Here is a 13889-nt window from a genome sequence, read left to right as displayed (position 1 = left end):
ATGAACTTGTCTTTCTTCTCTGCTGCTAGGTACATGAAATATATAAATATATATTTCTACTTGTTGGGAATTGTCAAGTTATTTTCTATGCATTGTGATTTAACTATACTTCAGACCAAGTTGCAGTCCTGTTCTATATTATGAAACAGGTATTGCATGTTCTCCCTGTGTTTGCGTGGGTTTCCTCCGGGTGCTCTGGTTTCCTCCCACACTCCAAAAACATACTCGTAGGTTAATTAGCTCCTTTCAAAAATTTACGTGTGTGTGTGTTAGGGAATTTAGGCTGTAAGTCCCAATGGGGCAGGGACTGATGTGAGTGAGTTCTCTGTACAGCGCTGCAGAATCGGTGGCGCTATATAAATAAATGGTGATGATGAGTATTGGAGGTGCTATTCAAAATAATGATTGAACTTTTATCATTTTAAACCTGTGTCATCTTGGTATTGTGTTACTCGGTGCCAGAACTAGAGGTTATCATAAACTGGGGTCAAATATGAGACTGAAACTGCCCTCTCTCAAATGACCAATAATCTACTTCAAGCTAAGTATCACTTCTTCATACTCATGCTCTGACACCCGTCTGCCACTTTCAATAGAGTTGACCACCATCTTCTTTTTGATACCCTTCACTCTCTTTGCAGCACTGTTTTACCTCCTTTTATGAACGCTCCCCTAAGTGTCTCTATTACTGACAGATTTTCCCCCCCACTTCCTTTATCAACTGGGGATCTCGGCTATCTGCTTTTTTCTCTTTATATCTCTCTCTGTGAATTAATACTCTCCTTCAGCATCCACTAACACCTCTATGCAGATGACACAAAAATCCACCTCCCCTCCCCTGACCTCTCCCCTTCTCTTTTATCCCATGTGTACAATTGTCACTCTGCCACCTTTTCCTAGCTCTCCCAATGCCACCTAAATTTTAATATGTCCAAAACGAGTTCATTATCTTCCCCCCACCTAGTGGCACTACACCTCTACTCTCACTCACAGTTGATAACATAACACTCTTGCATTACCCAAACCCACTGCATCTGTGTCATCCATGACTCCATCATTAGCTTGGCAGCTCATATCCAGTCCCTTGCGATGTCTTGTTGCTTTCACCTTCAAGACATTCTCATAATATGCCAGTTTCTCACTTAAAACGTTACTAAAACCTCTCCCGTTATCTCCCACCTTGACTACTGCAATATCCTACTATCTGGCCTTACCCTCAACTGTCTTTCTCGCAGAGCCGGCGCTACCATTAGGCAGCTGCCTAGTGCGCCGGCCTCTGGGGGGCGGCACTGAGGCCAGGGACCCAATAATAATTGCTAAATGAATGCGGGCAGTGCGATCGCCCAGAGCAGATCGCACCATCCGCATTCATTTAGCAATTTTAAAATGCAGTGCTACAGTGCAGCACTGCATTTTAAAGTCTGTCACGACGCTGCCAGTGTAGAGGAGCCTACAGGAAAAAGAAGCAAGAAAACTAGAGGAAGGCAAGAAGAAAAAGGAAGAAGATAAGGTGAGTACAAAGAAGAGGAGGCAAGAGAAAGGGTAGAGAACGGAGGCAAGAGAAAGGGGGAGAATGGAGGCAAGAGAAAGGGGGGGGGCGGAGGCAAAAAAAAGGGGGAACGGAGGCTGCAGAAAGGGGGGAGAATGTAGGCTACACAAAGGGGGCAGATATAGATGCTATAGAAAGGGGGGGTGGATGCTATAGAAAGGGGGAGGGAGAAAGGATGCTACAGAATAGTTAGAGACTATGGGGTCTATGTACTATAATAGTGTGGTAACAAATTGCAGTGATGCATAATGAAGTACCGCTGTTATTCCCAAAGCCGGGGCTACTCTAGGATAGTTGAGGAACCATTTATGTTTTTTACTATTTGCACTCTATTTGGCTTTCCTTTGTTGCTTTCTATTAGTATAATTAATTTTACATTGCAAATAAAATAGAACGGTCTAAATTATCTGTCATTTAGATTACCTTTCTCTATTTATTTGCATGTGTTAGTATATTTAATATATCATCTACAGAATACATTCATAGACAGCAACAGAGGAGAAAAAAAAAACAAATTCTGAGTGTTTAGCGCTTCACTAAGGTGTGCAGCCTCTCGTATGTAAAAGGAACTCCACCATAAAATCCAGAAATGATCTCAAATAGTAAATAAAATATTACATACATGAAGCGCTTCCTTCCCTTGCACCCGACGATATTTCACAATAGTTGAATGATGTTCTATTGCAGGCAATATCTATACATAAAACATAGCTTCACACAGCGTAATACAGTACTGATATAAATAAAAATGTGGAGGATTTCTATGGGGAAGTGCGTGACTTCATATGGGGATACACCATCCACACCAGTGTTGACACCGCCGTTCCACACCCCAAAGGGTTTACACTTACAAGATGTGTAGCTGTTATGCGCCCAAAACAAGATATAAGGGGACTTCTGCTACATCGCAAATCCCACGGATTTCTTATGTGCAACGGCAGGGAAAGGCTCAATAAATCACAAACCTTCCCTCTTTAACGCAACTCCCTTCCACAAATGGGATATATGTGGCATATAAAGAAAAAGAAAGTGACCTTGTGCTTTATCTTTTATTTAAAACATGAAACAAATGTAAATGCGGAACCGTACCGGAGATCAGAAGAAACAAGCATCGGGTATAAAAGTGGACAAGTCCCGCTCACCACCCACTTCTCGCTTGCTAATGCTTCCTCCACCGAACGGCTCCAATCAGAATAAAACCAACGCGTTTCAACTTCCTCTCGAAGTCTTTATCAAGGTAAAATAGCTCAAGTCCTTCTGGTGTCTTATATATCCCTCCACACATCGATGAACTCCCAAAACGTATCCGTAGCGGGGAACACCAAGCCTCGTTTTGGATAATGATGTTTATGTGAAGACAGCAGGACTTCGGCCTCGGATAAACTGGCTATTTTTAAACCCACTTTTAAGGTTTTTTGTAAAATAAAAGAGCCATTTTAAAGTAGTGAACTTAAAAATTTTGTTGGTTCTACATTACAGAAATGAAGAAACCCTGGCTCTCCTTTGTATACTAGTAACCGGACTGAACTCAGTTTTGTACACTAAGCAATACACTAGGCTATGGTTGACACACTAGTCACCTACCATTGTTTTTTGTGTACAAACACCAATTCAAGATCTGCTTTCTACCCTGACCACCAGCCTGGGATCTGCCTACTACATTAGCCACCTGATTGGTTTCTACTTTCTACATTAGACATCAGACTTGTCTCAACTTTCCAAAATAGTCAGGAGACTGTGCTCTGTTACATACATTAGCCAAAACACTGGGCTCTGCTTTCTAAAATAGCAACCAAAGGAGGTTTGCATTATACAATAGCCACCAGACTGGGCTCTGCTTTCTACAATACCCAAGAAATTGGAATTTGCTTTAAAAAATAGCCGAGATTAGACTCCGATATCTAAAACAGCCACCAGACTTGGATTAAAAAAAAATATTGTGGTTGTCATAGGGGTTGACAAAATTATGTAATTCTCAGGAGCCACTCTGGCAAATCTAGGAAGCAACAGGATCTTCTAGGGAAACTGTGAACCTTTGCATATATTTACATCACTAGAAATGACTGCAAAAAAATTACAGTAGTGGGTTTTTTTGGGGGGTACATTGGCTACCTGGCTCCTAAGATTTGTGTAAAGATCCTTGTTCCTCAGCTAAACAGATCAAATGTTTACTATATTATTCAGCTAATCAATACAATGCCTTTATATTTATTAAAAATTGCGAAGGGCATTATTTGTTCTTTAAAACCCAAAAAAACTGGTATACTTTCTCCTATGTGTTTTTGGTATTCGAAATTATAAAAAACATAAGCTTTATTTTCTTAGAGGGCTTTTAACGTCATACTGATTACACTAAATGCCACATAAACTGCAATTGCTCAGAGCACCTCCCTGTAGCACAGTAACAAACCCATTATTGGGATATATCATAACTTTATCCTGCCTCATATACTTGTGAGATGGTGATGGTGTTGCACTTAGGGGGTGGAAGCACAATTATAGCACGACAGCCAAGGGCACAACGTTTCCTTGTTATACCTCCTCCGGTTCGGAGAGCATATTACATTCCTCCCACCACCAAGAAAAACAGAAAACAAAGTCAGACCAAGATAAGCCACACCCACAATCTATAAGCCACACCCACAATCTGCCTACACGCGGACACTCCCACTCGTGTGCTAACCACGCCCCTTTCGAATTCGCATATCGAATCTATTGGGAGGTATGGTGTACTGGTGAAATAATAAAACCAGCAGTTTACTTATAAAACCTATATACTTTACAGTGGTGCTAAGTAAGGTACAATAGGAAGCTATAACCACTTAAGATCAGTTTCGGGTGCCTCAAGATTCGGAATTACGGGGAAAATAAGCACCAGTCTCCACTGGGGGGAACCATTTGCTGACCCGGGTTATTTAACGACTAACGTGCTACTGATCCCGAACGGAGCGCAGCATGGAAGGGCAGTTACACAGCACGCAAATGACCGACTCCGCTAGCAAGCGGAAGAGTTAAACTTGTGGGCGGTGTATAACTGCCGCCAAGGTCCGCCCTCATGCCGGCCGCGCCCACATTCGATGTCTTTATCCAATCAGCGTCAGCTCAGGGAAATGCGGGAAAATCCAAACACAATAAAATCGAGAAAAAAAGGGGCGTCCAGCCTTATAAGGGAATGACCGCGCATGCGCAGACCGATAGCTCGGGCCGCCGGGTTCCAAATTGGAATGAGGCCCCCGAAATAGAGCGGAGGAGAAGAGACAGCGCGTTAGGACCGGGGCACCCCCAGAACTCCGCCCCTCTATCTCAATAACTCCTCAGAGAAGTCAGCCCCCCGGATCTGCGGCACTCCCGGAACTTTGCTGGATGCTCTTATCACGGGAGCATGTTAGGGCAACAGCAGCCGCAAGCGTTCTACCACTCCCCGGGTGGTAGCAGCGGTGGGGTGGAGGAGAGCCAGCTGGTGAGTTATGTGGAAGATTATCTGGAGTGCATCGAGTCCCTGCCCCTGGAGATCCAGAGGACCGTGTCCCTACTGCGAGAGATCGACACCAAGTACCGAGGTAAGCGGCTTTACACGTGGCCGGGGGTGCTACCCCTCCAGGGACCCCAAAACACCGAGCAGGCTCCTGCCCCCTCCACGTACAGTCACTGCCCTCGTCTTACTGGAGCCGGAGTCCCTGCGCTTTGTTAGGGTCTCCGTAGTGAGCCATGTAAACAAGTGTGCGCGGATCACTGATCAGCCCCTGTCCATCCACCCCAGCCTGGACATTGTGCCCCCTTTCCCGGAAACATCTCCCCGCTGCCCTCCCATCTGTCATCCGCACAGTACGGGTATATGTGACACTTTTACATCTCTTCAGCCATTTTGAAAGCTGGAATTGATGTCGCCCGACTGACTCGTACTGTGTAATCAACCTGCTGTATCCCAGCTGTTGGTGAAACTACAGGTCCCAGCATCCCGTTCATGCATGGATTGTGGCACTACAGGTACCAGCATGCCCGTTCCAGTTTCTTGTAGTTACGCAACAAAGAGGCTGGCTGGGTCGTGTAGTTCCACAACAGACCCAGAGAGACCAGATGCCTAAGCTTGGTTACATGTCCCGAGGTGCGGGGAAGCTGTCAGTATTTGCAGCGGTCATTGGGGTCCTCTGCAGGGACACATGTATTATACTGTAGCTGTGATTGTGGTGTGACGGGGAGGAGTGCCCGGGGTGACCCGTATGTAGCCTCACATAACTGAGACTGTCCTCATGCGTTACATTGTATCAGCCCTTATACACCGTGTGCACTGCCTGTATACTGTCACTGAGCGCAGCGTCACATCCGGGGCCTGGCTGTCGCCTGGGAGACGGGGGAGAGATCCTCAGCCATGTCCCGCCTATTGTGGGCAGAGCACATACCAGCTCTATAACGTCATGTGTTATTGAACAAGCTCTATATACCCGTTATCTATAGCCTTCCCCCTCATGGTAGTGCCCATGTACAGCCTGCCCACTCTATGCCATGCACCCTGTGTATAGCCTTCCCCCTCATGGTAGTGCCCATGTACAGCCTACCCACTCTATGCCATGCACCCTGTGTATAGCCTTCCCCTCATGGTAGTGCCCATGTACAGCCTGCCCACTCTATGCCATGCACCCTGTGTATAGCCTTCCCCCTCATGGTAGTGCCCATGTACAGCCTGCCCACTCTATGCCATGCACCCTGTGTATAGCCTTCCCCTCATGGTAGTGCCCATGTACAGCCTGCCCACTCTATGCCATGCACCCTGTGTATAGCCTTCCCCTCATGGTAGTGGCCATGTACAGCCTGCCCACTCTATGCCATGCACCCTGTGTATAGCCTTCCCCTCATGGTAGTGGCCATGTACAGCCTGCCCACTCTATGCCATGCACCCTGTGTATAGCCTTCCCCTCATGGTAGTGGCCATGTACAGCCTGCCCACTCTATGCCATGCACCCTGTGTATAGCCTTCCCCTCATGGTAGTGCCCATGTACAGCCTGCCCACTCTATGCCATGCACCCTGTGTATAGCCTTCCCCCTCATGGTAGTGCCCATGTACAGCCTGCCCACTCTGTGCCAGGCACCCTGTGTATAGCTTTCCCCCTCATGGTAGTGCCCATGTACAGCCTGCCCACTCTGTGCCAGGCACCCTGTGTATAGCCTTACTAGGCATCCATAGTTACATACTGATTCCAGTGACTGTCCCCAGGTATTATAGCTCTGTCTCTGGAAATGTTCCAACTGCACACAAATATCTGTTGTGCTTAGATGGTGTTCACAACATCTGTTTAGGATCTCTAGGCCTTATCAGTTCATATTTACTGTATAGTTGTAGTGGAATTAAAAAAAAGTGTTAGAATTCTGCAAACACAACATGAGGGGAATTGTAATTCCCCACGGACTGCAAAGACATTGTGTGGTATACTTGGATGTAGCAACATAGTGGAGAAATGTCCCTGTAAATATATTTCAAATGTTGACTGGTATGGACACCCACTTCATACAGGCCCATCCACTGACAAGCTCAGTTATGGCTCTTTATGGGTAATGTGTCTTGTGTTCACTTCAACTGTTTGTTTTTTGTAGTTCCATATTTTGTGTTCTGTGGTGATACTATTTTGTTTTGCCTTTTTAAACCAAATTTTGAATTGTCTTCTCTTTACAATATCCTATGTTTGTCACATTTTAATGTGCATTACATAGCAGAGAAAATGGTGATAAACTCTTATACTAGGTAAATGATAATTATGCACAAAGACAGTCTGCATTAGAGAAATCGCTATATGTAAATAAATTTACAATAATAATCTTGCATCCATTTGTGTACCAATGCAGTCTTCTGTTTTGTAGAAATATTTTATATACTATATTTATGAATCACAGTGGGTGTATTATGGTTTTAAATCCTATTAAAATGGCAGAGACAAAGCTTATTAGGTAATGACGGTAATGCAATATAGTATCGCAATGTTCTTTTACTATTTGCCATTTCAGTCGTGTTCTAAAATACTCTTTCTAAGAAATTATAATCTCTTCCACTAATTTGTTTTATTGTGAAGTTCATATCTCAGGCATTAGGTGTGTTATTACAATGTTGTTTAATGGAAGTACAGGGGTTTCTGTGGTAAAAAATAACCTTTCACAGAGAAATTATTCCCTGGTCAGGATGTTGCTATATCTTCAGGGTATATATCCTTGATTAAATGTTCAAACAATAAATGTTCAGTTGGTATCTGTTGCATATTTTATTAAATTAGATGGTGTATGTAGTAGGGTGAGGAGTTATCTGGTAGCAAGATATTTATTGTTTTCTCTTATATCTACAGAGGCACTGAAGGAGATAGACGAGGTGTCGGAGAAACATTCAAATGAAAGTGACCCACACCATAAGAAGCGTTTGCTGCAGCAACTTCAGAGAGCTCTGATTGTAACCCAGGAGCTTGGGGATGATAAAATACAGCTAGTCACACAGGTGCTGGAGATGGTAGAAAATAGGTCCAAGCAGATTGATGCCCAATGCAAAGGCTTCTTTGAGCCAGAGGAAAATGAAAAATGTACAGAAAAGGCTAAGGTTGAATGCAGTACAGCGGAGCGCACTACCCGGAGACCTCGCCGTCAGCGCAATAGTGAGAGTCGGGACTTGTGTCACATGGTTAATGGAACAGATGATGGAGATGAACCACCCAAAGAAAAGAAGACAAAATCTTCCAAGAAGAAGAAGCGAACCAAAACCAAGCAGGACAGGGAGGTGTCTCCTATTCCCTTTGCAATCGATCCCAATGAGCCAACATACTGCTTATGTAATCAGGTTTCCTATGGGGAAATGATAGGATGTGACAATGAGGAATGTTCCATTGAGTGGTTCCATTTCTCCTGTGTTGGACTAACTTATAAACCAAAGGGCAAGTGGTATTGTCCTGACTGTAGAGGAGACAATGAAAAAACAATGAACAAAAATACAGAAAAAACAAAAAGGGACAGGAGGTCGAGATAGCGTAGGGATTTTTCCTCTATCTCTCTTTTTTTTTTTTTAAGTGTTTCCTGTATAGTACTTTTCCTTTGGATGTGGGGGCTGTATTTTAGGTAAATTGAACTAATTTTTAATAGCATTGCAATATTAAAAGTTGTTGGGTTGTAATAATTTTGTTTTTTCCAATAAGAACAAATTGCTTTTTAGACTGTACAAGCGTAACAAACACAGAGATTGAGTGAATTGTGTAATTGTAAATCCTATTTATGTTGGAGCAGTATAGAGTTTGTGCATCTAAGGGTGCTCTGCACTTATTGAACTGCAAGTGGATACATACAGCACAAATTTCTGCAAGACTAATTCCATTAGTGCTTTTTGAATATGGATTGGACTGCAAGAGCACCTGACACATACGTATGAAGCAATAATGTACATATAAAACCAAAGTTTACTATGGGTTTGGAGTCCAGTTCCCTTTACCATCAATGTTGCATTACCAACTAGTAAACCTTTTCTTTAAGGGAGCTACTCTCTCTGGCTGGAGTCCTGTGGCTGCTCTCTGTAGGCATTTTTTTCCAAAACTACTGGCTGAGAATCAGGGGAGTTGAGCAGTAAAATCTATTACAATCTATTTGATTGTGGCTGGTGATTGGACCATCCCTTCCTCTCATCTCTGCAGGCTTCATAGATGGTTTTCAAAATTAATGTGACTGCTCTATATTACAGAACCAGCAATGAGCCTGGAAACACGCCTGCATGTAGCAGCCTACGGGTCTCGGGGCCATCTTAGAAAAAGTGTTTCTAAGGTGGTTAAAGTAAAAATCTGACCACATCTTTTGGGAAGGCCAAGCATGTAACAAAATATTGCACTGGAAAAATGTCAGCAATTTGGACACTGGCAGGATCCATGATCATATATTTAGCAAGGGTTGGCATATAATTACCTAATTTACCCATTATATTGAATAAGCTTGTACTCCCTAGTCTCCACTGCAATACATGTGCCAGGAAGCCTTACGGCTAGTGTGTGGCTTTTGGAGCTCTTTGGTACAGCATTGTAGTACACTGCTGGTACTTTGGCCAAAGCAGTGCTCCTGTACTAACTGAAACCATGGTGTTGTCATGTCCAGGATTTAGCTAAAGGACTGAGTGCTGGTGCAACACCCCTACTGCCTGGGAACTGGAACTATTGTTTCCCAGCAAGTGCATTGCAGACTGGGCTGTCATTCATAGCCAGTCTCCAAAAGGAGAAAGGGGTAGTATTAAGGTGTTCGGAGGTGATTGTGCTTTAATTGCCATGGCAACATGTTGTAGCATTTGAAGCAGGTAATTGACATCAGAACATGGTTCCAAATGGTTTCTCTTCCTAGTTCTGTATCCCTAACGGATAAGTATTCCTTTCTCTATAAAGCATTCACTATATTAACACATAATATTAACAGTTGTGAACTTAAAATGACAAGTACAGTTCTGTTAAAAAATGCACTTAATTCTTTATTTGGGAAATCACAAGGCTGCAATATGTATAATATGTCTATATACATATGTTGGGAATGAAGAGGTAATGAGATGATTGGTTTGAAGGTATAAAAAAAAAACCACCTAATCATCTATGCAACCTTTGTGTAACAATGCAGTGTTGTTTGAGACACCTAATATTGTGTAAGTTTCTGGCAGCTTTACTGTAATTTAATATTACTGTAATTGTAGCAAATATTTTTCATTTATAGTTTGGGGATGGGGGGGGTCCATCTTAATAACTTTAAAATGATCTGTCATGTTTTAAGTCTGTAATTACACGTGCCTTGTATACTATATATATATATATATATATATATATATATATATATATATATATATATATATATATATATATATATATATATATATATATATATATATATATATATATATATATATATATATCCTAAAAATGATAAAGCCCCCTCCACTTCTCTACAGATATATATAAAAAAAATGGGGATAGTATTATTGTATGTAAACGTTAAAATATTGACTTCAAAGACAGACTCATGTGCTCTCTCTGCTGTGAAATGTAGTGTACAGACATATTTTATACATGGTACACAAGGCACCATATGAAAATGGCTTTAACTGAAACACAATGATTTAATGACTGACTGTTCTTCCCTGCATGACCAGACCAAATGTTATGGTCATATGCTGGGAGAGTGGGAATAACTTATTTTTGTCCAAGCTCACTTTATATTGTGGGTTTTTTCTACCAGGATAAATAGGGCCTATATTACAATAAATATTTTATTGTATTGTTTTTATATAGAGGAAAAGAAGAAAATACTTTTTCCATGATTTTTTTTTCCCAAAAGCTTGTTATAGACTATTAAGGGATAACAAGAGATTTATGCCAAGTATAAGGACTGACAAAAGTTATAGGGCCCAGAAACAAACATTTAAGTTTTTAGAAAGTTATGTTTTTATTGGTAAAGGTGTATTCCAACTGCACAAATCCTTCGCAAAGGTGAAAATGGTGACCTGAGCAGCAGCAGTAGATAGCCAAAAATGTCCTTGAGCATAGGTCATTATCACCGTTTATTTATATAGTGCCACTAATTCCGCAGCGCTGTACAAAGAACTCGCATCAGTCCCTGCCCCATTGGAGCTTACAGTCTAAATTTCCTAACACACACACAGAGATTAGGGTCAATTTGATAGCAGCCAATTAAACTACTAGTATGTTTTTGGAGTGTGGGAGGAAACCCGAGCACCTGGAGGAAACCCACGCAAACACAGGTAGAACATATAAACACAGATAAGGCCATGGTCAGGAATTGAACTCATGACCCCAGTGCTACGAGACAGAAGTGCTAACCACTTAGCCACCATGCTAAGGTCCGGGGTTTTATGAGGCTGGGAAGTGGCCTATGGGAGATGGGGGCTATTTTTTATATATATATATATTTTACTATCCTTTAATTCAATTTTAAAATTTTAACAGCCTTCCACACATGCTCCTTTAGCACTGGAGGAAGGCAGTTACTGACAGCCTGTTTTCAGCACTAGTAGGAGAGAGACCCCCCAATCTGTACCATCTTCCTGTGCTATTAATTATACTTCACTTTACGTTTAAATCTGTTTAAAAATGGTTAGGCATGAGGGAGTGGTAAATTTATGTTTCTGCAGTATTAACAAAAAAATGGTCAACGGTGACAAATAACTGCTATTTCTCAAGGAAATAAAGAGCGAACATTAAACAGATGCACAAATACAGTTGAATAAGATAAATCTTTCCCCTGTAACAAAATTGTAAATGGTAGCAGCATGAATGCTTTAACCTCCTGCTGTATGAATGTATCTGGGTAGATTTTAATGAATCCTTATTTCCCAGAGATGCTGAAAGCGGACTGTAACTGACATCATCTAGTTTAGTTCCAATGATGTTCATATAAATTGGCTTTCTGTATTTGTCAGAGGAGAATGAAAGTTTTCTGATTTAAATTCTGAGGCAAGGCAACAGGCTTGCACTAGTTGCTCAAATAATAATTAGAAGGGTGAAAAAGTATTTTCTTATTTTTTTTAATGTTTTCCCTTTATATAACTTTTTTTTTTTTAAAAAAAGGGGATTTATTCCAATAGACTACCAAAAGGTAGCAATATCTTTACTGAAGAAATCTGCAAAAATATGAAGTTTAGCCACTCTGGTTTTCTAGTGGTAAGGTCTGTATTTAAAGTCTACCTATTGTGCAGTTTCAAAAAAACAAAATTAAAAATCATAAACCTGCCCTAGTAAAAACCTGCTTACTATGTGAAACTATTACAATAGTGTACATACTATTATTGAGAGAAATCAGCTGTAAAACTCCCCTCCCTGCCATAAATGCTTTAATCTTGTGATTGGTTTGGGCAAAACTTACTGTGGCATTTGACTATTCAGAGCCAATGTATTTAAAGCTGGCAGTTTGTTGTCACAGGACGTATCTCAGGAGTGAATTGTACATAACTGGTCAGAAGAGGGTTAATCTCAGATAGAAAAGTGTATGTATAAGAAACCATACAACTGTAACACACAGTAAATGTATATGTGTAATTATGTGTTTAGATATGTTTAATGTTTTTAGTTGTATGTATATAGGTGACCGATTTGCTTTATTCCTGCTTCCTTGTCACCTATACACATGTCCCAATATTTGTGGACTTGACTACGTTGAATTTAAAAAGTTTTACTTGGCAAAATCAAACAAACTTTCTACTAGATTACATGAGCATTTTCCTCAAGGTGGCGCTTTTCTATTGTCTATATGTCAACAGACCTAGCAATATTCCATCCAGTAGCTGTTCTTTGGTAATGGCACATAACCTCCAGGTGATATGATAATCTTGTTACAATATGGTAATGCTTTGTTATCTGTTATAATATAATTTTACCACAGCAGAAAATGTGCTAATGGTACCTCTATAATGAGTGCACATGCCATCATCATCATCAGCAACAGCTATTTATATAGAGCCACTGATTCTGCAGCGCTGTACAGAGATCTCGCATCAGTCCCTGCCCCATTGGGGACAATCTAAATTCCCTAACACACATGCACACACCATGGCCAGACCGATCGTTTGTGGGACCCCGCCAAGTCCAAGAAAAAAATACTTATCCAACAGCGCCGCGATAGATACCAGCCGGCACCCTCCTCTCTTCACACTGAATGTTGGGCGTGACGTCATTACACCAGACATTTGCAGTGAGGAGCGCACAAAGAGCAGCCACGAAAAGAAAACATAAGAGACGAAAGAAAGCAATAGAAAAGTAAGCGAAAGGGAGCAAAAGCAGCATGGTGGGCACTGTCTAAGGTGAAGAAGAGCAAATGCAGCATGATGGAGTTCACCATGTGAAACAAGGGTGACAGGTGAAGGAATAAAAGTAGCATGGAGGGCACAGTGAAACAAGGGGCAGGTGAAAATGAGCAAATGCAGCATGATGAAGTTCACCATGTGAAACAAGGGTGACAGGTGAAGGGAAGCAAAAGCAGCATGAAGGGCACAGTGTGAAATGGGGGACAGGTTAAAGGGGGCACATTGCAAAACAGGAGACAGGTGAAGGGGAGCAAAAGCAGCATGAAGGGCACAGGGTGAAGGGGAGCAAAAGAAGCATGGAGGGCACAGTGAAGCATCGGGAAAAAAACATTAAACTTTATTTTTTTCTTAATAAACCTTACAAAATTGCATATGAGACTTTTTATATTTCTTGCAGCCAATACAATCTTATACTTTGGTTATTTGGCCCAATTGAGGTTCTGCTGCACGGGAGGTTTCTGTCCTCCCTGAGCTCGGCTTAAGACACCTGTATTACGGTTTGACAGGTGTACCGCCCCAGTCAAACTCCCCACCTG

At 41.8% G+C, this 13889-nt stretch overlaps 1 protein-coding gene across 2 annotated transcripts; it reads left to right on the top strand.

Annotated features, from left to right (window-relative positions):
- The first annotated feature begins 4275 nt into the window (after nt 1-4275).
- Nucleotides 4276-8979, top strand: ING2 (inhibitor of growth family member 2). 2 transcript variants are annotated; one of them, XM_075197194.1, is made up of 2 exons: nt 4276-5109; nt 7880-8979. In XM_075197194.1, the coding sequence occupies exons 1-2, from the start codon at nt 4932-4934 to the stop codon at nt 8545-8547; spliced, it is 846 nt and encodes a 281-aa protein (XP_075053295.1). In that variant the 5' UTR covers nt 4276-4931; the 3' UTR covers nt 8548-8979. The 2 variants fall into 2 exon arrangements, with proteins under 2 accessions (XP_075053295.1, XP_075053302.1); XM_075197201.1 differs by lacking the exon at nt 4276-5109 and adding an exon at nt 6784-7097.
- Nucleotides 8980-13889: the final 4910 nt, after the last annotated feature.

Source organism: Mixophyes fleayi, chromosome 1, assembly GCF_038048845.1.
Source record: "Mixophyes fleayi isolate aMixFle1 chromosome 1, aMixFle1.hap1, whole genome shotgun sequence".
NCBI lineage: Eukaryota > Metazoa > Chordata > Amphibia > Anura > Limnodynastidae > Mixophyes > Mixophyes fleayi.
The sequence above is the reverse complement of the archived record's forward strand: the minus strand, read 5'-3'. Positions and strand labels throughout refer to the sequence as shown.

What these genes read in the sequence shown, in the direction of transcription:
- ING2 (XM_075197194.1), top strand. Translation starts at nt 4,932, where the DNA reads ATGTTAGGGCAACAGCAGCCGCAAGCGTTCTACCACTCCCCGGGTGGT. An exon ending in GATCGACACCAAGTACCGAG is followed by an intron (nt 5,110 to 7,879) that starts GTAAGCGGCTTT and finishes TTATATCTACAG; the next exon opens with AGGCACTGAAGGAGATAGAC.